The sequence below is a fragment of the Sceloporus undulatus genome, chromosome 4 (assembly GCF_019175285.1).
Source record: "Sceloporus undulatus isolate JIND9_A2432 ecotype Alabama chromosome 4, SceUnd_v1.1, whole genome shotgun sequence".
Lineage (NCBI taxonomy): Eukaryota > Metazoa > Chordata > Lepidosauria > Squamata > Phrynosomatidae > Sceloporus > Sceloporus undulatus.
In genome coordinates, this window is record NC_056525.1 from 188793925 (window position 1) to 188816489 (window position 22565).

The 22565-nt window shown below is 39.7% G+C and overlaps 1 protein-coding gene across 3 annotated transcripts; it reads right to left on the reverse strand.

The window, feature by feature from the left end:
- Positions 1–2474: 2474 nt before the first annotated feature.
- PRELID3A (PRELI domain containing 3A) lies at positions 2475–21887 on the reverse strand. Of its 3 annotated transcripts, none has more exons than XM_042463388.1 (6): positions 21715–21866; positions 16211–16379; positions 15144–15233; positions 13353–13423; positions 13156–13258; positions 2475–6802 (listed from the first exon to the last, which is right to left on the reverse strand). In XM_042463388.1, the coding sequence occupies exons 1-6, from the start codon at positions 21744–21746 to the stop codon at positions 6710–6712; spliced, it is 558 nt and encodes a 185-aa protein (XP_042319322.1). In that variant the 5' UTR covers positions 21747–21866; the 3' UTR covers positions 2475–6709. The 3 variants fall into 3 exon arrangements, with proteins under 3 accessions (XP_042319322.1, XP_042319323.1, XP_042319324.1); XM_042463389.1 differs by lacking the exon at positions 21715–21866 and adding an exon at positions 21423–21707; XM_042463390.1 differs by lacking the exon at positions 2475–6802 and adding an exon at positions 7698–12246 and having other exon boundaries at positions 21715–21887.
- Positions 21888–22565: the final 678 nt, after the last annotated feature.

A 22565-nucleotide genomic window follows, 5' to 3' on the forward strand; every position in this document is an offset into this window, starting at 1 on the left:
TTAACTAGACATGTACAGGAGTGCAGTACAATCTTTTACTACTTAACTAACACACTATAGAAATAAACTTTATGTGTGCTTCAAAGAGGGAATTTGATATGAAGGTGTATAGAGATAAAATTTCATAGATGGATGAGCAGTTCCATCATTTTCACACATTTGGATTTCACAACTGTAAAGAACACAGCTGTATAGCGAAGTTAATTTGTCTAACATAAGTTACTGAATTTTTATTCCTCTTATTTTGTTGTTCTTGTTATCTACATTTTTATTTTATGATATGGACTAAGGTTCTGAAGAGTTCATCTAAGCCAAACCCAGGAGATAAATGGAAGAATAAAGGTACACATTTTGAAGGCAGTACTATGCTAATCTGCTGCAGCAAAATGAACATTTTTTTTGTGGTGCCATAAACATTAGCAAGGCTTATTTGGCATAATCTGCTGTAGATACATATTTGGTGAAGGGGGTTGCAATTCCAGAAAACCTTGTGCCAAATAAAACCAGTCTTTAAAATGCCATGAAGTTTGTTTTCATCAGAAATGAAGGGCAAGATCCAATACCTTGAAAATCTTACGATGAAGGCAGTGGTATTCACAGCTACAGATAAAACTGGCTGAGGAAGCCTTACTCATCAACCTTAGTAACAGTTGCCCTTGTTGCTTTTGCAAGGTGGTAGCTAAGGGTGATTTACTTATGTTTGCACCCAATTAAAGGATCCATTACCTCACTTAAACAAAATGTACTTTCTTTTTATCTCATTGTATGGCTTTTGCTTTATTACCATTGTTTTGGGTTGCTGATCTTCAGAAGACAAGCCCAACTCCATAAAGTTAGATTGAAGTATTTTTGAAGTGGTAAAAAAAAAAGTTACCATAAATGGGGGTAAATGTCAGCTCACTGCCAATGTGGCACTAAATTAACAAGTACTACCAGTTAACCTTTGGGAGAGGGTGACAAAATTTAACTTACAGCTGTAGCATAGGTGTTGGAGAGGGAGATTTCGCTCTAATTTCTTCCCAGCTGTATTCATGGCCCCGAGTATGCCTTTGGCGGGAACCCTTTCAGTTAGTCCCAACAAATCAACTGTTGAGTCAACACATCAGCAATTCTAATAGATTCAATGGGGCTACTCACAGGATTTGACAACAATCTTTCAGCCTGGCCTATTCTTAATCCTTTATTAGGATTTTTAAAAAGCAACTCCTTAAGAGATGCAGAACAGATAGATAAATATATGGTTAAACTCAGAACTTTGGTACAATATGAATCTTCCATTAGCTGCAGTGCTTTTCTGTTGTCTTTGAAAACCTTTAAATAACTAAAGTAAACAATGTAAAGCTGACCTGCAGGAAACCAGTTGTCCCATTTTTATCCAAAGTAATTAAAACAAAGGTAAGCATATTTATAGCTTTCTTCCTTTATAGTCATAAGCCAATGCTCTGTCAAGTCAGTATGGTTCATGAGATAATTTCTGCTTGTTAACATTCAGCAGTTTAAGTCAAGCACTTCTCCCTAGTTGCTAACAAAAAGGGAATTTTTTCAGACCTGCATTTACCTAGGTTTTCTTAATTATATATGGCTGCAGGGTTCAGGAATAATGTAAGATTTTCAAAAAACAAGCACAAGTTCTTTCCTTCCTTCCTATGTGATGTCACTGTGCATGTCTTCTGTATGGCTTCTGATGCACCAGGGAGCCATTTGTAAATAAAAAGGCAATAGAAATTTCCTGCTTGTTTTCCTGTTATGTAATACTGACATGCAGTTTATGCATTATTAATAAAAAGATCTAACAAGGTAGCACTGTCTTTCCTGAATTCATCAGACTAACAAGAATTTTTTGTTATTATGTTGCTTGGGCACATCTGCCATTTCTTTTGTATACCATTTTTATATATCAGAAACCAGAATTATGCTTACCTAAAAGCATTTTTTTAAAACTCAGAGGGGTTTCTCAAAAACATATGATTAAGTCTCAGAGACTGTTACATAATATTTTAGGTCACCTGGTTACTGAAGGATTATGATGGACCACTTCTTCTCTTTTGCACAAGTTTACTTCTAGTTAATTCGTGTCTTAATGCACCAAGCAACTCTTTAAAAATGAAAAGTTGCAAGTAGTGATTTTTAGACAGATTCAGCTCAATCATATCCATGTTTGCTGATATGTCAATTTGTCTGCATTCCATATAGTACGCATGCCTTTTCTTGGTGTGCCAATTTTACTAGTAAGTGGATCTTTCTCTGTTTTGACAATAATTGTAGTGCTTTAAACCAATAATTCTGACACAATTAAGTACACAGATACTCCTATAACCTCAATTACAGAGAGATTCTTTCCAAATTTACACCTTCCAGCCTTCATGGTAGTGCTATTTTTAGTGTTATGATTCAGTCCTATATTAAACAATCATCTTGTTTAACAATTAATACAAAAGAAGCTTTGTTTCATCATAAAGAAAAACAAGACACAGTTTGTCAAGTAGGTCATGTTATTTATAGCCCCAAAATGTTCTTGGTATTTAACACTTCACATATAAAAGATTCTTTGCTCTTAAGAGCTTACAGTCAAAGCACAGAGAGATGACCTTAAACATTTGCCTATGCATTTATTCTTTAATTACTGTACTCCTACTGTCAATTTTAATAAGTTATTCTTAGAGCAATTGCCTGCCTTCCTTCCTTCTAGCACTGCATCCTTTTACTCCAATGAAAGTAATATTAAGTAGCTTGTGTTAACATTTATTGCAAGATAAATGAACCTTTGGCTTTCCAATAAGCAGAATTAAAAAGAACCTCTTATCACAGGATGCCAAGACAGGGCTGCTCTACCTTTGTCTAGATGATGATGTCAACTGAAGATCAACTCCACATCTCTGCCTGACAAGTTACACCTTGGCTACATAGGTACAAGCAAGAATAAAAAACACAGAAGGGTGAGGAAGTTACACTGTGGCCCTAGAAAATGAAATAAAAGTCTGCTTGAATTGGAGAACTTCTTATAAAGGGCAGCACCCATTATTTTCCACAAATACATCATGGAAGCTAAAGCAAGGCAAGGATTTTTTTTGTTTGTTTTTTTGGTTCCTTTTCCAATTGTTGCATACGGCAGACAGTAAATTCCTAAATTTTGCCCATGGCAGCCAATAGAACTTTATAGGTAGGAGTTGTCACTCCCCCTTCTGTAACTAAAAAAATAAGTTATCTGACAGCTTGAGACAAACACCAAAGTGCTCAAGGCATATCTACCAGTTTTCTGATGTTCAAACAATGGAAATGGAAGTACTGTATAAAAACATAATCTTCAGAGCTGTATTCAGACTGTTTTCTGAAAGACAAGTAAAACACTAAGCTTTGGCCCAGCATTCTGTTCATAAACCTTCAGCCAATGTCTCCCTATCCAAGACATAAGATGGAGCTGTGTCAGTCCCTGATGTTCTTTAATGGCACGTAAGGAAGTTTTAAAGTGTTGTTGTTTTTAGAGTGGCCTATGAAGACTAACTTCCATGAACAGCAATTTGTAGGCACAACCCACAAAACCAAGTATAACTGATGGGATGTGGGAAGCTCCAGTACTGAAGAACTGCTACTGTACCAAGGAACTACAGGAAGAATAAGAATGTCACCCCTCTTAGTAATGAACAACAGCTTCATCTGTGGGTAGAAGGATAATGTCAAGGAACATTCCAGTTGTTGAGACTTTCCTGTATCATTATAGATACTTCAAGGCAAGTGAGGATTATATACAAACAGGGTAGCCAGGTTATGTGTCATGCTGGGATGCCTAACAGCTAGCAAAACAGTTCAAAAGGGAGGCTTTCTACAGAAAAGGTTCAGACAAGTGAAAGGAATGTGGATTTCCTAGTAGAGATAACAGTATTATTCCATTTGCCTTTACTTGAAGAGAATCTCTGAAGCAGGTGAAGGGAAGTAACTATCATGCTTTGTGGGGATTGCTCCTCTGTACTATCCAGAGAATGTCAACATCACCATAGTCAGGAAAATAATGGAGTGCTTTTACTGAAGCTCCATAAAGTGTCAGAGTCAAGGTCTGCTTTGGAGTGAAAATGAAACGTATTTCTATTGCTGTTGAAGACTGTCAACAACTAGATCAGTATTTAGTAGTTAAACACCACAAAAGATACTGCTAAAAGCTGCTCTTTTCAAAGGAGTGCAAACAAGAATTCTTTTACTTTTCGCATATGGAAGGTGCCAGTAAGGCTTCCACTACAACCAGAAAATTAAGTGAAGAACTTCAAGGATGGGAGCAAGACATTCTCAGGAGCTGTCATCACAGAGGAATTCATCAGCAAAGTGAATGACAAGACCAGGCAGATGAAGGGGTAGGTGTGAATGTGATCACCTTTAGTAATCAGAGGATTTTTTGAATGAGGGAGAACTACCATCATTGTTGATTACAGATAACATAACCAGTAATAAACATGAACCAGCATGAACAAGTGTAGATTCCAAATGAAAAGAAAGGGGGAAAGGAAAAGATTAAGATCTACATGTAAAAGAGAGGTTGTTATTTGGACTTACTGGCCCATTTCCTGTGAGACACATAAGTATGGACTATGATGCTGCTCTTACATGGCACCATTCATGTGTAAGAGGCAATTTCAACTGAAACACTAAACTACTCTCCGTAAAAGGCTGCCTCAAAATCATGTGCTTTTTTCCCTTTTGATATGATGGAGGCTTCAGAAACTTTTCATCCTGCTATTAACTAAATGGGAGTGGGAACAAAAGCCTTTCTCCCATAACAAGTTGTCAGCAGTCCACTTACATAAACACACAGTTCATATTGCTTAGTTACATCACATTTTACCTTAGATAACTGTGCTTCCACATAAAGAGTTCTGGCATGGTGATCTTAAGCATAGCTCATACTCATGTCACAGTATGTGACTCTATTATCTCTCTGCAAGCAGAACAGTGATTTTTATCTTCAGTCTTTTCTCTTTGATTTCTTGCTAAAAATTTGGAAATAATTTTTCCAGAGAACAAACAGAAACACCATTTGAAGAAAGGAAGGAACTGTTTTCCTCTTAGTGGATGTATATAAATAGTTGAGGTTTCAATCTAGAAAAGGAACTTTATTCCCTCCTCTCCTACCATTTTGAAATACAGAATACTTGAAATGCTTTTGGTTTAAGATGCTTCCAGATTCCTATTCTATAGAAATTCCCAGAGCCTAAGTTTACTCATAATACAGTGAAGAACACAATTAACACTTTTAACTAATACACAATTTAAGTACTTTCCAACTTACATGAGCTTATTATAGTAACAAAATAATTTAAAATTATAACCATTCCATTATGAAGTTTTACTCTGCCAATCACTCTTCTTTTAAACCTATCTTTTGTGTGAAGTATCAAGGGCAACAGCCATCATGATTGCTATGCAACAGTTCTTTCAATTTATTTTCCCCAGCTTCAAGAGAATTATACATAAGTGTTACCTGTTGAAATCAGAAGTTACCTGGAGTTTGAATTCTCTTAGTGAAAGCTGTTCCCTCTGTGGGAGGGCAGCTCAGTCTCACACCAACATGATCCACCCTGCCATACACGTCAACATAAATGCATGTAAGCAGAATACAAAAGAGGGGCATGAACTTTGGACTGGGATGTAAATTCCCTTTTCAGTCCTGTAATGCATTACAGGAAACAGAAGATAAGCAGCCATGTTATTCCAAATATATGCAAGCTGTTTCCTTAGAACTAAGAACTACATATTAAAATAGTCCTAATCTCAAACTGAGATATCATTTGCCTTCATATAAGTAACCAGAATGAATATTCATATATCTGGGGGGAAATACTTAGGGACATCTTGTTCACATTTAGATAATGCAAGACGATCTTGTCCCCATGAAGACCAAGGTTCAGAAGATCTCCATCAGAGTGCACAATTCACCATTGAACACTGCTATACAACCAGCCAGTGATGTTTCTCTCCTGTACAGGTTCCACTAAAGCAGATGTAAACTTTGCTGCTGACCTTTACAGATTAAGAACAGGCAACCTGGTGCCTTCCAGACTGGGGTAGACTACAGGTCCTATCATCCCAGCCAAGTGGCCATGCTAACTGGGACTGGTAGGAATTGCATTCAAAAACTTCTAGAAAGTCCCATATTGCTTACCTAAGGAAGCCCACTGGACAAGCATTGGTCAACCTTTTGTTTTGTCATTTTCATATCCAACAACTTTTAGCTAGCTCTTAGAGACTGGTCAAATTTCCAGTGCTTTCTGTACCTGTGTGCTTTACAGAAGAATAGCAGCTGCACTATTACAGAAAATAAATAGACATTAACCAGAAGGCATAATAAAGTGAAATACATAACAGAAAGTCAACTCCCTTAGCTTGTTTATCAAGGTATGATACCCATGTAGACTCTGATTCTTCAGCCACTCCAGTACTTTGAAATCAATTACTTCAGTAGGGCTTGAGGTTTCCATACTTTGGGTAAGCCAGCAGTTCATGTTAAAGCCATGGAAAAATGAAAAATATAGTTATGTTAATCTGCACTGCAGGCAACTCGAGGGTCCCATAGAAATTTCAAAATACATTTAAAAATGTAGATTCAGTCCCATAAGAATCTCATTATATAAACAAATATATATATATAAATCTTTAAAAACTATGGAGTATCATTTTGGCTTGAAAAAATATCTAATGGAAAAATAACATTTGTTGCAGTTCGTCAATCTTCCATTGAAGCAGCTGCCATCGCAGACTTCATGCTCTCTCGTGTGGAGGTTAGTTCGCCAATTACCCATTCTAAGGCTTCTCGACCCTGTAAAGAAGGCACAAAAATTCAGTTGATCTATCAGTTATCATGTCAGCACTTATAAATCTTTCCTCTGTCAGACATAAAGACCTTCAAAAGCAAAAAACAAAAGCAAACTGCTCTGCTGTTTCTTGCGTTATCAATAAATTACTTAATTATCTGTGCTACTGGAAGTATTTCCTTCCCACTAGAACAGCCTAAAAACAGAAGATCATCTGCTCAGATAACACATTTTTATTAAGAAAACTAGGCAACTAAGTTAAACAGCCATAGACTAGATCTGATGCACATTATACATGTCAGATCAGTCTAGCTATGCAGTTACAAGGCACTGATGCATACTGTAGGAATGCAAGAGGCAGATATGGGTAACTTTAATGTCCACAGTAAGCAGTATCATTTGTCTCTCTGCCCCAACATATGTCTATATAACCAGAAACTTTTCTGTAAGCCACATTTCTAACCTAAGTTGTGGTTTCTTTTGTTACCACATTAAGATTTCAAGAGACAATAAAAATACAAACACTATGCCCTCTCCTACTAAGAACACTGCCTCTTTGGGTGTATTTTTTTCATTTACTGTCAATAGAAGACTTGCGCAAAAGCCAATTTTTTAATTAATTAGTCCTAATGAAGACTTGTAACTAGACCTCCTTACTCTTTTTCTGAAAGATCTACCACTGGTGCTCAGTAACATTTATGGTACAGTCACCCCTCCACATTTAAGGCTTTGCCTTTGAGGATTTGATTTTTGCAGTTTTAATTAGTATGTTCCCTCCAGGAATCTCTGGGTCCTCCAGCAAAACTCTGCCAGAAACTGACCACAGAATTGTGCTGGAGAACCTAGAAGTACCTAGAGAAAAGACTTCTCTAGGCATTTGTAGGTCCTCCACCATGATTCTATGATCAATGTCTGGCAAATGTTGACCACAGAGTTGTGCTGGAGGACTTTAAGATTTCTAGAACAGTGTTCTCTTAGGTAAAAAGAATAGTACTTTTAATTTGCGGTTTTTCCACATTTACAGAGGTCCTTCACCCTTAATACCCCAAGGAATGTGGAGGGACCACTGTACTATCTATCTATAGCAGCAAGTGGGATACAAATAGCTTAGAAAACTAACACTGGATAGCTTACTAACACTGACACCAGTGTTAGGATGTAACCAAGCCTGTTGTGTCATTCCACCAAGTCTCCGAAATATTTGATCACAGCCCAGTCCTATGCCTTCTCACAAGTAATCTCTAGCACAGGGAAGGGCAAGGTTGGTGGGGCTGGAAACCAACTTTGTACACAACCCAGATCTCATAGTGTCCTACCTCCCTACCTCTACCATCTGGTGCAACATCAATGGGAAATGGACACACACACACACCCCTCACTTACAGTCTCTACAAAATAGGTGTTTAAAACAAGATATGCAGGGCCCATATTACTTGCTTTAAAGAACTTCACCTCCAGAAGTGTTCTAGGTGCAAATCCTCACCGCCACCACATAAAAACACTATCCCCATCATCACGTTCATGAAATTTAGTGGTGAGAGGGGCCACAAAACTGGCTAGCAGGGTACACATCCTTGTCCTAGTGGAATAAAGTAAGCGTACTTATAAAGAGGTATCCAAAATATTGCAAGACAGCAAGCTGATGATGGCAACATTCTCATCACTACTTGGCAGCCCCGATATAGAAAGCCATTTGTGAAATGATAATGTCATTACCCAACAGATTACTTTTACTCTAAATGCCAACTCAACTATAGGTATATTTCTTTGTAATAATCTTATAAGCTGAATACTCAAATGCAAAATAAGCGCATACACAGGTATGCATATCCAGCCTGGGCACAGTTCTCCAAGTGCCCTTATACAAAATGAAATCATCTTAGTTCAAATATTACTTCTGCCCTGTGGAATATTTTTACCAATAATATTACTAATTTATTTACATTAATTTACCTAAAATATGTTTTAGAAACTAGGGAGCACACAAATAGATCAAAGGACATCAGAAGCACTGGAAATGTCATAGGTATGCACCTACTCTAATTTTGTATAATCCTCTTTCATATCTCATTTTTGCCACAGAGAAACTACTAAATCACTTGCACATGAACCTGGCTTTTGGAATGAAGTAAAAGGCATTAAGGAAACAGTATAGTTCAAAAGGGCAGCCATCCTTAGGGGTTATCTACACTATAGCCTTACACTGATTAAAATTTAACCTCTACAGCTTTCCTTAAACAATACTAGTACAGTAGCTGTAACTGGACAAGGGTCCTAGCTCCACTCAAAACTACAATATCAAACAGCAAATTCTGGGGTAGTTATGTCCCTCAAAACTAAATACAGCCCCACACCTCAAAAAACCTCAAGTCATTTCCCTTTAGATTTCATGAATTTCTCCAATTCTTTTGTATTTTAAAAAAAATCTAAAAGAATCTGATCTTGAGCCAAAATCAACCACCTTCAGCCCTATCATTTCAACCAAATAGCATCCTGAACTTTAGAAGCTGCAGAGTTTAGATTCAGAATCAAACTATCCCAGAAGACTAGAAGGGTCCACTGCTTAGTAACTTAGTAATTCAAGGATTACTGCAGAACAGAGAGCAGGAACGATTGTATTTTCAGAGCCACATGTTTGAAATCATTTGGTTACACACTTAAAGAGGAGTTTTCAACCATGTTAGCCATTAATCAAATTCGATAGCCATACTGAACCAACCTCCACTCCAAGAACCAAGGTATGAAGCCTAGCAAGTCTGTGTTTAAACACAAATTTAAACAGTGAAATGACAATTTGGATTCCAGTCTACTTATATTGATGTCAACTAGCTGCCACTGTCTAAAGAAAATTCTGTAGATTTCAGTCTCTCCAACATTACTTGCAAGCGTTAGCTATTTAATAATTTTACACAGTAACTGGGCCACTTGATTTTGTCTCATTTTAAATGAACCCAATTTGCATAGAACTAGTAACACAATCTGACAGAGGACTGGTTTACAGAGCATGTGATGTGCCTTAAAACAGCATATTAATATAAGACATTAAACAAGCACATTGCAGCAATGCATGCATATTCAATTATATATACAGTGGTAGTACATTGAGCATATAAAATGAGTGTTAGAAACTGCACATAACTTCAGTGGTTACTACTTTAAAAAAATACTGAGAACAGAAATTTTTAAAATATAGGAATTACATAGGCTGAATGGTAATACTGAAAGCATACAGTGCAAGTTTAACTTTTTTGGTAATATATACACACACTCCAACATTTAGAGTATTAATAATGACACTAATGTATACCATGTGTTTGACTACTGCAAGTAGGACATGGAGTTCCTCTGTTATGTTCAAGACCGACTATCAGACTAGTCTATTTCATAATTAGTAGGAAAGACTCTCTTGTGACCATTCTCAAAAAAAAAATCTTAAAAACAGGCCACCTAGGTTATTTGTAAACCATACAGATAGATTTATCAGGGGCTAAAAACAATGCTTCTAATTAGAAAGGATAAGAACACTTATTTTTACAGCAACAGCAACTGATATGAATTTGGACACGGGCCCTAAACTCAACTATGGTTTGTTGTCAAAAGCAAAATATGTGTTGACACTCATGCCCTTTCTTTACCCTTTCTGCTTGTATGGAGACTAAATGAAATTAAGAAGCTTTCAATTCAGATGAACAAGAAGTTATAGTTTGCCAGATCTCAATGAAACAAGATTTGGCTTGTCCAATTCATTTTTCTCAAACTGGAATTTCACCAAAATGGCAGGCCATCATTGTTGCAAACCACAAGTGGAAGTTTATTATTATCCCTCATGTACAAAGGAGCACAGAGAAGAAAGGGGAGAAGAACATACACAAGTCCAAAGTTCATTGCAGATCAAGCTTAAAACAAACAACGTTTTGCTATTGCACCTGAATACAACCCAGGTGTTTTACATTATTGTTCCTGTCTAAATTTTAAAACCACATGAAAATGAAAACCCAACAAGGCCAGAGGAAACAGATGAAACATAATATTTGCATAGGGCAAGATCTATATTTGACAAGAGATGCATGACTGCGACCCAAACCCAGCAATCCCAGACCTTCTCCTCCTTTCTCCTGCAATAAAATCTAGTAATACAAGGCATGCGATGTGGCAGCACTGAGATGAGAATCTGCCAGCCCATCATGAGGCTGTTTTCACCAGCAGTCATACATTTCCTGTTGTGTTCCAGTCTAACAAAGTCCAAGTACAACCACCGTCTTTGTGCTTTTTAAACATGATCTATTAAAACTGTAAGCTTCTATAGAAAAACTTCTATTAAAGGAGACCCCTTCTGCTTATGTTATGGTTGTGTGATATTTCTACAGTAATATGTAGTGTTTGTTATACTGCAGGCCACACCAAAGCAGAACCAGAATCAGTAACGCTCTTGGGTTTTTTGTTGGGGTTTTTTTTTTTTTTTGCTCCCCTAAAACAATGAAGATCTGAAGTAAAACTTAGTAACAGGAGTTTCACCTACTCCGCAAAGAAGGTAGAACAGTTCTTCTTATCAAGAGGTAGCTACCTACTTTTTGGCTCCAGGTCCACTCGCTGCCAGTAAAAAAAACCACAACAGACTAGTCCTAATAGAACATGTTCTTCAACAACAACAACAACAACAAAAAGGCTTCTCCCATCTCTAGTCTGATAGCATGCTACTCATTCAAAGGGAAAAGTGAGGCTACACTCACACTACAAAATAACCTGGTGTTCACACTTCCTCTGACTGCACTCAGTGCAGTTGGGGGGGAGGGGGAGACACACAAAAACGCCCACTTAATCCAGTGAATTTTGTACCGGGCCCCTTACCATATCTTTTTTTTTTTTTGGCAACGCAATGATCCCGATCTTCAGTGTGATCGCAATACCAGATCAATCCAAGTCATGCAAGATTGTTCCAGGAAATGGAGGTGCCTCCATTTTGGAACAATCTGGTGCCAATGTGAACGTTGAGCAGTGTTTAAATGCTTTGGAGAGATTTGATTGCAGTAAACTAGTGGGAACAGCGACCCAGTAGTGACTTGGTATTGAATCACAGAAAAGATCTGCATCAACAAAAAGTTGAGTGTGAATGTGCTTTAAGATATCAAAAGGTGGGTGGAATTAAAGGTTCTTTTGTTTTGTTTAAGAACCTCTAGATTTCTGCTGAACAGTTTAAACATCACTGATGCCTTTTATTCCAGTATTGAAGCTAACAATGCTGTTCCATTATATGCAGTGTGTATATATAAAGCATGCAAGTTTTTAAAGTTAACATCACAATGACATGCACATTTGCTAGAAGCTGAAATGTTGTACCAAGATAATGAATACTGGTATTACCACTAGTTAGTACAAAATGCAGTTGTAGAGACTGCTAGCTTAGAACACTTTCAGAATGTTGAATTGTCCACTCAATAGCATCCCACCCCTAGAGTAACACAAAAAAGATTTACAACATAGAACAAAGAGTTATTCCATCACCAGCCTTGCAATCTCAAGAGCCCCTAACAAAATTTAAACATGACAAGTAATTATATCCAAGAATTTAGTTAACTTCCATGCCAAACTAGGATTTTGAAAGCACACAAACATTCATCCCATAGCAATAATGCTGTCGGAGGAGAGCTAGCCTCAGATGAGCCTGTACACTTTGCCAGCTATATTGATTTGAGACAATGTCACTTTACCAAATTCTTATACAATGATTTTCACAATGAAGTCTAGATGTGTGCTGGAGTGTAATGGCCTCTACTGCAGGAACAGATTTGACTCTTACCATAACAATAAAAAAGTATGGCAAAATGCTCCCACGAGCCATACAGGTGCATGATCTCTCATGTCTGTAAGTTTTATAACCTTTTAATTGGTGGAACCTGCAAAAGCCTGCATAATTAATTCACAGTTTATGCTACAAAAATTCACTAAAGAGCAAGAAACAAGTCTTATACTCATTTCCATAAAATTATGCCAGATTTTAAAAAATGTTCTATAGTCTCCTTCCTCAATCTCGTTCTACCCAGATGTGTTCAATTCCCATCATTCACAGGCAGCATGAGCAATAACTATGTTGGTTAGAAGATGTTGGGAACAGTAGACCAAATCATCTGGTGGGAACCAGGCTTGTGAAGTGTTCTACAGCATGACATTTGTACATTTTAAATGTCAGTGAAAGGTGAGTAACAGAAAACATCCTGGATTTTCCCTTTAAAGGGCAAATCATTTTGACAAATAAGCATAATGCAATTGCAGGAATGCAAAAGACAGTACTTGCATTGCTATTACAGAACCATCTCACCACAGAAACAGTGCCCTCACTATGAGAAAAACCTACACTTACCTTTCTAGCATTAGAGGATATTGTGCTTGCCATTAAAGACTCCAAATAACTACTAAGGCTAACACCTTTTACTGTGATAACTGCTTCCTGGGTTAGAAGAGTTCTGGAAGAATAAGAGAATATAAATCAGTACAGAATCGATTCCCTATCTTCCCATTTTTGACTGAAGGACAAATAAAAAGGATATTCCAACTTACTTTTCTGGGTTTTCAGGGTGAGGTGTATACACTAATCGTTCATCAACAGACACAAGATTTGTGAGCGTTATCTTGGAAAAGGAAAAGGAAAAAAATTGTTTCTTCCAATGTTTTTAACCTTCTACAAAATCCTTTTTGAGCTTCGAGAACTATGTTTTGTTTTTTGAGACAATTTTTACTGTGTATGTTTTAGAATTTTTTTGTTAATGAGATTGCTTCATTTGTTTCAGGAAAATGGCCAAAAGCCTACATCCAGAGATATACAACTACTAGCTGGCAACATCTCCCCAGTAACAACTCCCAGTAAACCCCCCCCCCCAAAAAAATTATTCTTGCAAGCAGCGCAACACAACCCTTCCCATGTTGTCAGAGTAGGGTGATAAGCAGGGACATGTCTAGCTACTTTCCTGTAGGCATCTACATAGACCTCCAGGGATACATCAGAGTTCTCTGGAGATGATGTGCACATCTCCACTGATCGCCTCATTCTCCAACAACACAGAAATATCTGTGTTGGGGCGGGGAACTGCTTACAAGGTAAGTTTTGGAAGGAACTTTCAATGTTGTGTGGTTCAAACAGAATTCTGACTTTTGCAATGACCAAAAAAAGTGGGTTATAATGACATAAATCTGAGTTACAATGGCACCATAATAATTCATCAACAGGCTGTGAGCCAATGTGTTTATTTGCTACATATATCTCTTTATGGGAACTGGGGGCTAAAGAGGCACTAAACAAATATCTAAATTAATTAATAAATATGGCCCATAGGCTAGAAATTGTATTAACCAGCAAAATAAAAAAATATGAACAAAAGGACAACTTCTGTTAAAGTGACCCTCCACAAACTGGTGCCCTTCAGGTGTGTTGCACTACAACACCTATCATCCCATGTGTCATGTCAAATAGCCATGCCAGTGAGAGGCACTGTAGTCCAAGACACATCAATCTGGTTTACAGAAGGCTGTCTTCAAGTTTGTTTTCAATGGGCTACCCTAAATACGCTTATTGGGGACTAAAACCATTTTGAGTATATATAAGTAGGCAGTACTGTAAACTCTGAAGTAGCCCAGTCAAATGACAGCATTTAGCTCCCCCCAAAAAGTTATGTTATTAATCCTCTTTTGTTGTTTTGGAGGGGGGACCCTAATGCTGAAAGCCTAAATACCGTGACGGCAGCAGATCTAATCTGACATTGGAAGCTAAGTCAGATCACGCCAGGTTAGTATATGGATGGGAGACCATCAAGGAATACCAGGTGCTGTAGGGCTATATTTCAGAAAAAGGCAATGGAAAACTACCTCTGATCATTTGTTGTCTAAAAAAATCCTCTGAAATTAATAGGGCCATCCTAAGTCAACAAGTGACTTAGAGACTCACACCCACGGAAGCTGTCTCATGTACACGAGAAATGTCAGTTTTGGTTTCTATTTGGTGTTACAACAGCACTGTCTATCATAGGCAAAGCTACCCAGAGAAACAAACTTCATCAAACTAAAGATTCTTTTTCTGGTGTGCTAAAGGAGAAATAAGGTAGAGTAGCTGCGATGTTTACATGTTACATAAAACAAACCATGGACTGATTGAAGTCTGCAGTTCATCTAGGTGCTTCTGCTGCAAGCATGTCTGATTACATTTCTAAAATCAGCATGTCGATTCATCTTCAACAGTCAGGGTTCCCATGGAATCCTGACATTTCATGATATCTGGACATGCCTTGTGTATCCAAAAACAACAAACAACTCTCGCGTCTTGCCCACAAATGCAATACAGAGTACTTCATTACTTACATTTGTTGAACTCAGTACCATTTTCTTTTCCACAGGATCAACCACAGAATGTTCTTTAATGTATGTTACAGTTCTATTTGTTCCCAGAATCTTAAAAAGAAAAACAAGCATTACCCAAACTCTGTGAGTGTCTATAAAGTCTGTTGCGGTTGACATTTTCAGAAGAAAGGGTCCTGATTTGTCTAAATTTCCTATGCGTGCTCTCAGTTCTTAGAGAACCCATCCTGAGAATTTATAATTATAGTTGTAACATGCAATGCAGTTAAGAAAAGGATACATCGTCACAAGGAAAAGAATCTACAGATTACCGTATATACTCATGTATAAGTCGACCTCATGTATAAGTCGAGGTCAACTTTTGGGAGCAGAAATGTGGATTTTATATGACCCGTGGATAAGTCGAGGGTCAGTCTTAAGGGGGCAGCCCAGCTGGGGAGAGGCTCCGGGACGATCAGCATCTCTCTAGCCGGGCTGCCTTCTCAGGAGGAGGGAGCACGGCTGGAGAAAAGCCTGCGAGGGACGCTCTTCGCAGCCTCCTCTCTAGCCAGGCTGCCTTCTCATGAGGCCTCCCCATGAGGAGGGAGCCCAGCTGGGGAGAAGCTTGCGACTGAGGGATGCCCATTGCAGCCTTCTCTCTAGCTAGGCTGCCTTCTCATGAGGCCTCCTCATGAGGAGGCAGCCCTGCTGGGGAGAAGCCTGCGAGGGAGGGACGCCCATCGCAGCCTCCTCTCTAGCCAGGCTGCCTTCTCATGAGGCCTTCATGAGGCGTGCCTTTCCCAGCCTTCTCTCTAGCCGGCTTCCCTTTGCAGGAGGAGGGAGCTCGGCTGGAGAGACAGCTGCAGGGCTAATGCACGCCCTTCCCAGCATTGCCCCAGCTGGGCGCTTGGTTGGTGGACCCCACTGACCCTTGTATACGTCTACCCCAGGATTTTGGGGACCATTTGGGGGCAAAAATTTCTCGACTTATAGTTGAGTATATATGGTAGTTCAGAATGCTCTCTATATCCTATAAAAATTATCCTGTCATCTGCATCTGCATGGTCGCCAAACTTCACTTGATAACTTACCGCTTTTACAATACTTGGTAGGCCCCATTCAGTGCTAAGTAACCGGTGACTGTGTAGCCTTCCTTGACTATCAAGACTTCGGTCCAGGACATCAACTCCTACCACAGATGGATTCATAGGATTGGGATATTTTCGCATAGCAGCTTTTATTACTGTATCCCATGGATGTCTAGAAAAAATGAAACAAAACAGAAATAATCAACACATTTTTAAAGAATTCACTGTATGCAAATATTTAGCTCTGTTTAGCAAATATATTCATCAAAACAAAACTAATACTAAATATCATGTCCTCACAGTGGATCCGTGGGCCCTACATCCATGTCTCTTTCCTGTGACAGGAAGGCACATAGAGACGACAGTGGAGCCTACCAATTATTGTAAGAAGCTTGGGAGGGCAGTCCAGGCAAGCAGGGGGAGCAGAACCCCATACCTCCCCCTCTGCTGGGCACTGCCACCATGTTCCCCGGGACTCAGTTGCCCTCCCTACCTCTTTCTCTTTACGGAACGCACATGAATCAAAAGGGAACCCCAGCCATCCCAAGTCAAGGTGTATAGTATGTATAGTATGTAGAGAGATTTTGTAGCACCTTTGAAACTAACTGAAAGAAAGACGTTGGCAGTATGAGCTTTCGTAGACTTAAGTCTGCTTCTTCAGATGCATTTGGTCTAAAGTCTACTTCCTCAAATGCATCTGAGGAAGCAGACTTAAGTCTACAAAAGCTCATGCTACCAACTTCTTTCAGTTAGTCTCAAACGTGATACAAGATCTCTCTACATACTGACTCTACAAACTAACACGGCTATATCTTTGAATAGTAAGTACAGCATTTGATGCACTTTAAAGCTTTAACCCTTGAGTAAAGTCTTTGGAGTTTGCAGCAACAAAATATATTTCAAAGGGTTTCCTGGTGAAGAAAAGTTTAAGAACTACTGTTCTAGAGGCCATTTGAAAGGTTCTTCCATAATGCATCCTGGTATGATTTTTTTTTGTCTTATGATTTCCATTTGGTGGTGAAATTTATAGATCTCTGCTTTTCAACCCTCCATGATAACTTGTGAGGCAGGGTAATCTGCTTTCTCCTTTCCCCCCTGTTTTGCTCTTAGCAGATGCTTAGGTGGTAGTTCTGGAGGCAGCTCTTTACATTGTTTGCTGCATGTAAGCACACACAGCTACAGTAGAGTCAAGCTTTATGGCCTTGTTTACTGCAAACATGCTGCTGCAACCCATTACTGAAAGTCTTTCTCCAGCCCTCATTCACCATCCTCCCAATGCTGCAAAATAATAATAATAATAATAATAATAAGAAGAAGAAGAAGAAGAAAAAGAAATCCTTCCATCTAGACAGAAAAAAAGAAATGGGGAGGGAAAATTGGGTTCCCATAAAAAGAAGCTTGTTTGTCAGGGGCTTTGTTAACTGAGGTATGCCTGGACTATGTTGGATTCCTCCCTTCTATATAATTTAGAACTAGACTTCTCTAAGTACCTGTAACACAGTATTTGCATTAGAGAGGCAGCACAGCAGTGATCTGAGTGTTGGACTATGATTCTGCAGACCAGGGTTCAGATCCCTGCTCAGCCACAGAAACCTTGGGTAAGTCCCACTCTCAGAGGAAGGCAAAAGCAAACCCCCTCTGGACAAATATTGCCAAGGAAATCCTGTGATAAGGCTGACATAAGTAGTCAGAAATATTTCGAAGGCACACAAAAACATTGTGCTAACCAAGTGCCTTTGCTTAATACTGGCAATAGTACTTAAAAGATGAACAAAAATCAAATATTACAATTATTAAACTCGCAGTTTTGAAGGCTCTGGACAGAGGGGAAGAGTACCTTCCATGTAAACCATATGCTGATGCTGTAAGATAAAATCATAAAGTACTATAACTTTATATAAAAAGCAGGAACAGCCAATTCTGGTTTAGATCAGGTTCTCTAATCAGCCAAGCATACATACTTCATTTTAAACAGGCTTTCCAGAAATGTTTCTCAGTGTTCTACCATTAGGTTAATAACATTTACAGAACATTCATACTATTAAGGAACCAGTGCAAATATTGCCCAATGGTAAAAACCAATAAGTGATTTTTCTCAGCATCATCTTCCTAGCCAGTAATGGACCACTGTACCTGGAAGAAAATCTTTTAGATGACAAGTTTAATGTTATATTTAACTTGTGCTTTATCAGATTTTCTTTAGGTGAATAAAACTGTTTCATCCTTTTTAACTATTTAAGGCAGAAGTTTATAAGCCAGTGATAGCTATATATTCAATAACAATCTCAGTTAGGTCTATGAGCTTGTAAGCAGTTTTTAGCTTAGGAAATGTTCTGCACACACTGGCTTGCTTGAATCCCCAGCTGATGCAGTCATTAAGCACAACTATGCTTCTTGCACTATTAAAGCCACCTATTCCAAGACAGCTGTCTTTCGCTCTGGAAGTTCTGCTCATTGTTGTGAATAGCTCAAAAAAGCACATCTACACAGAGAATGAGCATGCTTAGCCCAGTTTGCTTTAAAACATAGTTTAAAGCAATTGTTTTTAAATCATTTGTGTCTTGCATAATATATTTGGTCTTTTTCTATTTCTGTATAAGAACCAGGTAAGAATATAAAACTTTAAATAAAATTTTAAAAATCAAGCATATATAGCAGATTAATGATGTCATTCTTTCCTGTTACTATAGTCATATCTGGTGACAGAGCAGATCTCAAGAGATATCCTTCATCTACACACAGGCAACTTAAGATGGTTTAAGCACGCAGCTTGATATAGGTGATTCTGACTATGTGGATTACACATGGATCGTGAGAGGTAATGAGCATTGCTTCAACAAGGTACATTTTGTAATTCACAGATCTGTAGGGGATGCTTTGATTTAGATTTCCTGGATGGCAGGGGGTTGGACTGGATGGCCTTAGCGGTCTCTTCCAACTCTATGATTCTAAGGTCAGGTAATGAAGCACCCATTTCCATAAAAGGAAAACAGCACTCTTCTCCAGGATCACTTAAAATACATACCCCCCCCCACACACACTTGAGGTAGCCTGCACATGCTCAAATGCAACCATCTACACATGAGGCCAGGGGACTGAAGAAGCAAATCATAACTGCGCTCCAGGTAACAAACAACTGAACTCAAGAACTTTTCTAGGCAAGAGATTAAGCTCAGAATACTATCTCATTTCTGTTTTACACATAAAAGTTCAGTAAGCAGGTCAAAGAAATTTAGGCACCAATAGCTCCACACAACAGACGTTCCCCCACCAGAGTCTTGTACAGTCGGGGTAACTAAAATATTGTTCTAAGTATGGTCATATTATACTTTCTCTTTTGTTGGACTCCCAGATAGCCTGCGTCCATGTGCAAGAAATCAAATACTTGCTACTGATAATCAGAAGGCAAACACAACAACTATTTTGATAACAAATATTTCAAATGCTGAAAGTACACAAGCTGTACTTCATATAGTTTATGTCATATCTTCAGAAAGACCATCATAACTAGAAACTTTCAACGCAGAATGCCGTGTAAACTTTGATTAGACGCCACCAGCTTCCCCTGGCATACAAGGTATTTAATATATATATTGAAGTAACGCCATCATCAGCTTTCAGTTCATGTTTCGCATACTCTTCTGTAGAGAAGGTGCACAGCAACAGAACATTATTCTGAAAGTTGAACCCTATCCATGTTCAATCCAAATTCCATACATTTCAACAGGACGCTTGCACTAGGTTTCAGTCTATGTATAACGCATAACTGCAGAAGAAGACAGTAATAGGAAAGAGAATATTTTTATTAAAACAATATTAATTCCTGAAGGGTCTTTAACTCAGGGCTGAAAACTTTCCACCCAGCCGCTGCTCATTCTGTTAAGGCTCATGTAACCCAACTCAAACACTGTTGATGAAAGTGACTAAGGAGGAGGAGATTACATTTGACCTTCCTTGTAAATGCCAAATGATATTTAGTGAACTTGGGAACGCCTTGTTCCTTCCCACCTATTTATCACACAAACGTAGCACTGCACATTTGTCCAATATCAACCTGATGAGGCCTACTTCTGTCAGCTTCAAGAAAACAGAAGGATGTTTTAGATCAGTTGTGGAAAAAAGTCTGGAAAAGCACATGAAAGGCCTGCTTTTATTTCAATTAGCATATGCTCAGGAGTTTTCAGAAACAAGTTCTAAACAGTGGCAAATGCTGAGGCTTATTTCCATGGCATGACAGGGCCTTGGGAAAGGAATCGTCTACTTTGCCTGCAGATACCTCCACCTTTTGCACGAAAGGGAGGCAAATAGCAGACCCTTGAACAGGAAGGATGTTTATGCCCTATTTCTTACATACAATCAAGTGCCTGGCACCTATCATAAGAACAAGAGAGTTATGTTGGAGCAGACCAAAGTCTCGTCCCATTCAGTCCATAGTTCCCACAAGTGTGAACAAGCTGCCAAGAGAAGCTCCTCAGCTGGCTATGAGCGCACCGTCCTCCTGCTCATCCTCCCAAGTAGCTGATATGTAGAAGCATTCTGCCTCTGCCCTCCGTATCCACAGATTCAACCATTCATGCATTTAGTATCCACAGGGGTTCCTGGAAGCAAACTACAGCAGGTACCACTGTATATAAAGATTGTGATTAGGAGCCACTGAGAGCCCCATCCTCCAGAAGAACGTATCAAGTCCCCTGTGAAAGCTACCCAACTTGCCAGCCATTACTAAACTACATCTTACAAAATTCACAATGCAAGCCATAAGCAGAAGCCCCTGCCTTCTTATGTGTGGACTCTGGAGGACCTAGAGATCTCTAGGGAGGTGTTGTTTCCTCAAGTTAAAACAAGCACTGGGTATTTCACTTGCAGTTTCCCCACTTCTGCTGTCCCTGACCCCAGTCAATGGGGAGGACCCTGTAGTGTACGGCACTGTAGCTTCCAAGACCCACAAGAGAGTGATACACGCTGCTTTCTGCTGGTATTAAAATGACCCTGAAGGCCAAGGGAGAGAACGCTTTCACAGGCTCCCACCCTTAATCCCCCCCCGGGGGACCCTCTGGGTCACACTCTCTCAGCCTCAGAGGACGGCAACGGCAAACGCCCTCTGAATGACCCTGCCAAGAGAGCATGGCCTTAGGGTTGACTGGAAGGCACACAGGTCACTTTCCAGAGTCTGCGCTCCCTTCCTGCAGGTGGCGCCAGAGAGAGAGAGACTGACCTGCCTCCCCTTGGAAACAAGGCTTGCTGCTGTCTTCCATACAAACCCCTCCGTGGAGCTCTGCTGAAAAGGCTAGAGAGGCATAATAGTTTCTGGGTGCGTCTCTCACTGCCTTTTCCTTTGGATCCGTCAGCAGGGCAGAAAGGAACGTAATAAGGGATACAAGCGAGTCCTAGGGAAGGCCATGCCCCCGGATCAGGACTCACGGACCATCTCCGAAAAGGCCTGCACTGCAATAACCCTTTCACACACACACAGACGTATACGTGCCCCAAGGCCCTTCTTCCCTCACCCGAACTCGTGCTCCGAGCTCCAGATCTTCATCGCTGGGAAGGAGAAGGAGAAGGAGAAGCCGCTCGGCGAAATGGCTGCTCCCAGGAAAAGAACCGGCTTCTCTCTTGACTGAAAGCCGACGACAGGAAGGGGCGGGGCTTCCCTCGCGGAAAACTGGGTGAGAGGTGAAGGGTGACGTCAGCGCGTCCTCTTGCGTCAACCGATCCTTTTGCGCCATAGGCTCGGGAGCGGCTGGAAGGCGCATGCGCAAGAGGCGCCTGTTTCGCTCTTATCGCTTGTTGTTGTCCTTGAACCACAGGCAGCCGAGTTCCTTACTTCCGACGTCGTGACGTCATCGGCGTGCCTCCTGCTTAGCGCGCGCGCGTGACTTCCCTTGTGGCAATGTTCCCTCTTTCCAAGAATGTCTCAGGTCTGACCTGCTAGGGAATTCTGGGAACTGTAGTTTTGGGAGACATTTAGCTTTCTCTCAGGAAGCTGTGGTGCCACAATAAACTACACTTCCCAAGATTCCCTAGCACTCAGCCAGGGCAGTTAAAGCGGTCTCAAACTGGGGTATTTCTGCAATCTAGGCTTCAGTCTATCTGAAGAAGCAGAATGGAGTGTAGGAAAGCTGCCAACTTCTTTCAGTGAGTCTCAGGTGCTGCTACAAGACTGCTCTACTACTGTAGCTACTGATTACACCGCATTGGTCCCCCAAAAAACTGTGCCCCTTTAAGAGATTTTGGACTTCAACTCCCAGAAGCCTCAGCCACGTGAGCCAATAGTCAGGGATTCTGGGAGCTGAAGTCCAAAAGGGCACAGTTTTTGAGGAAACCATTGTTCTACAGACTAACACGGCTGTATGTCTGT

Bases quoted from the DNA above. Each gene is read 5' to 3' on its own strand.
- PRELID3A (XM_042463388.1), bottom strand. From the start codon at position 21,746: ATGAAGATCTGGAGCTCGGAGCACGAGTTCGG. The intron at 16,380-21,714 runs GTGAGGGAAGAA...CATTTTTTCTAG, and splicing joins AGCTCGGAGCACGAGTTCGG to ACATCCATGGGATACAGTAA. The intron at 15,234-16,210 runs GTAAGTTATCAA...TTTCTTTTTAAG, and splicing joins TACCAAGTATTGTAAAAGCG to ATTCTGGGAACAAATAGAAC.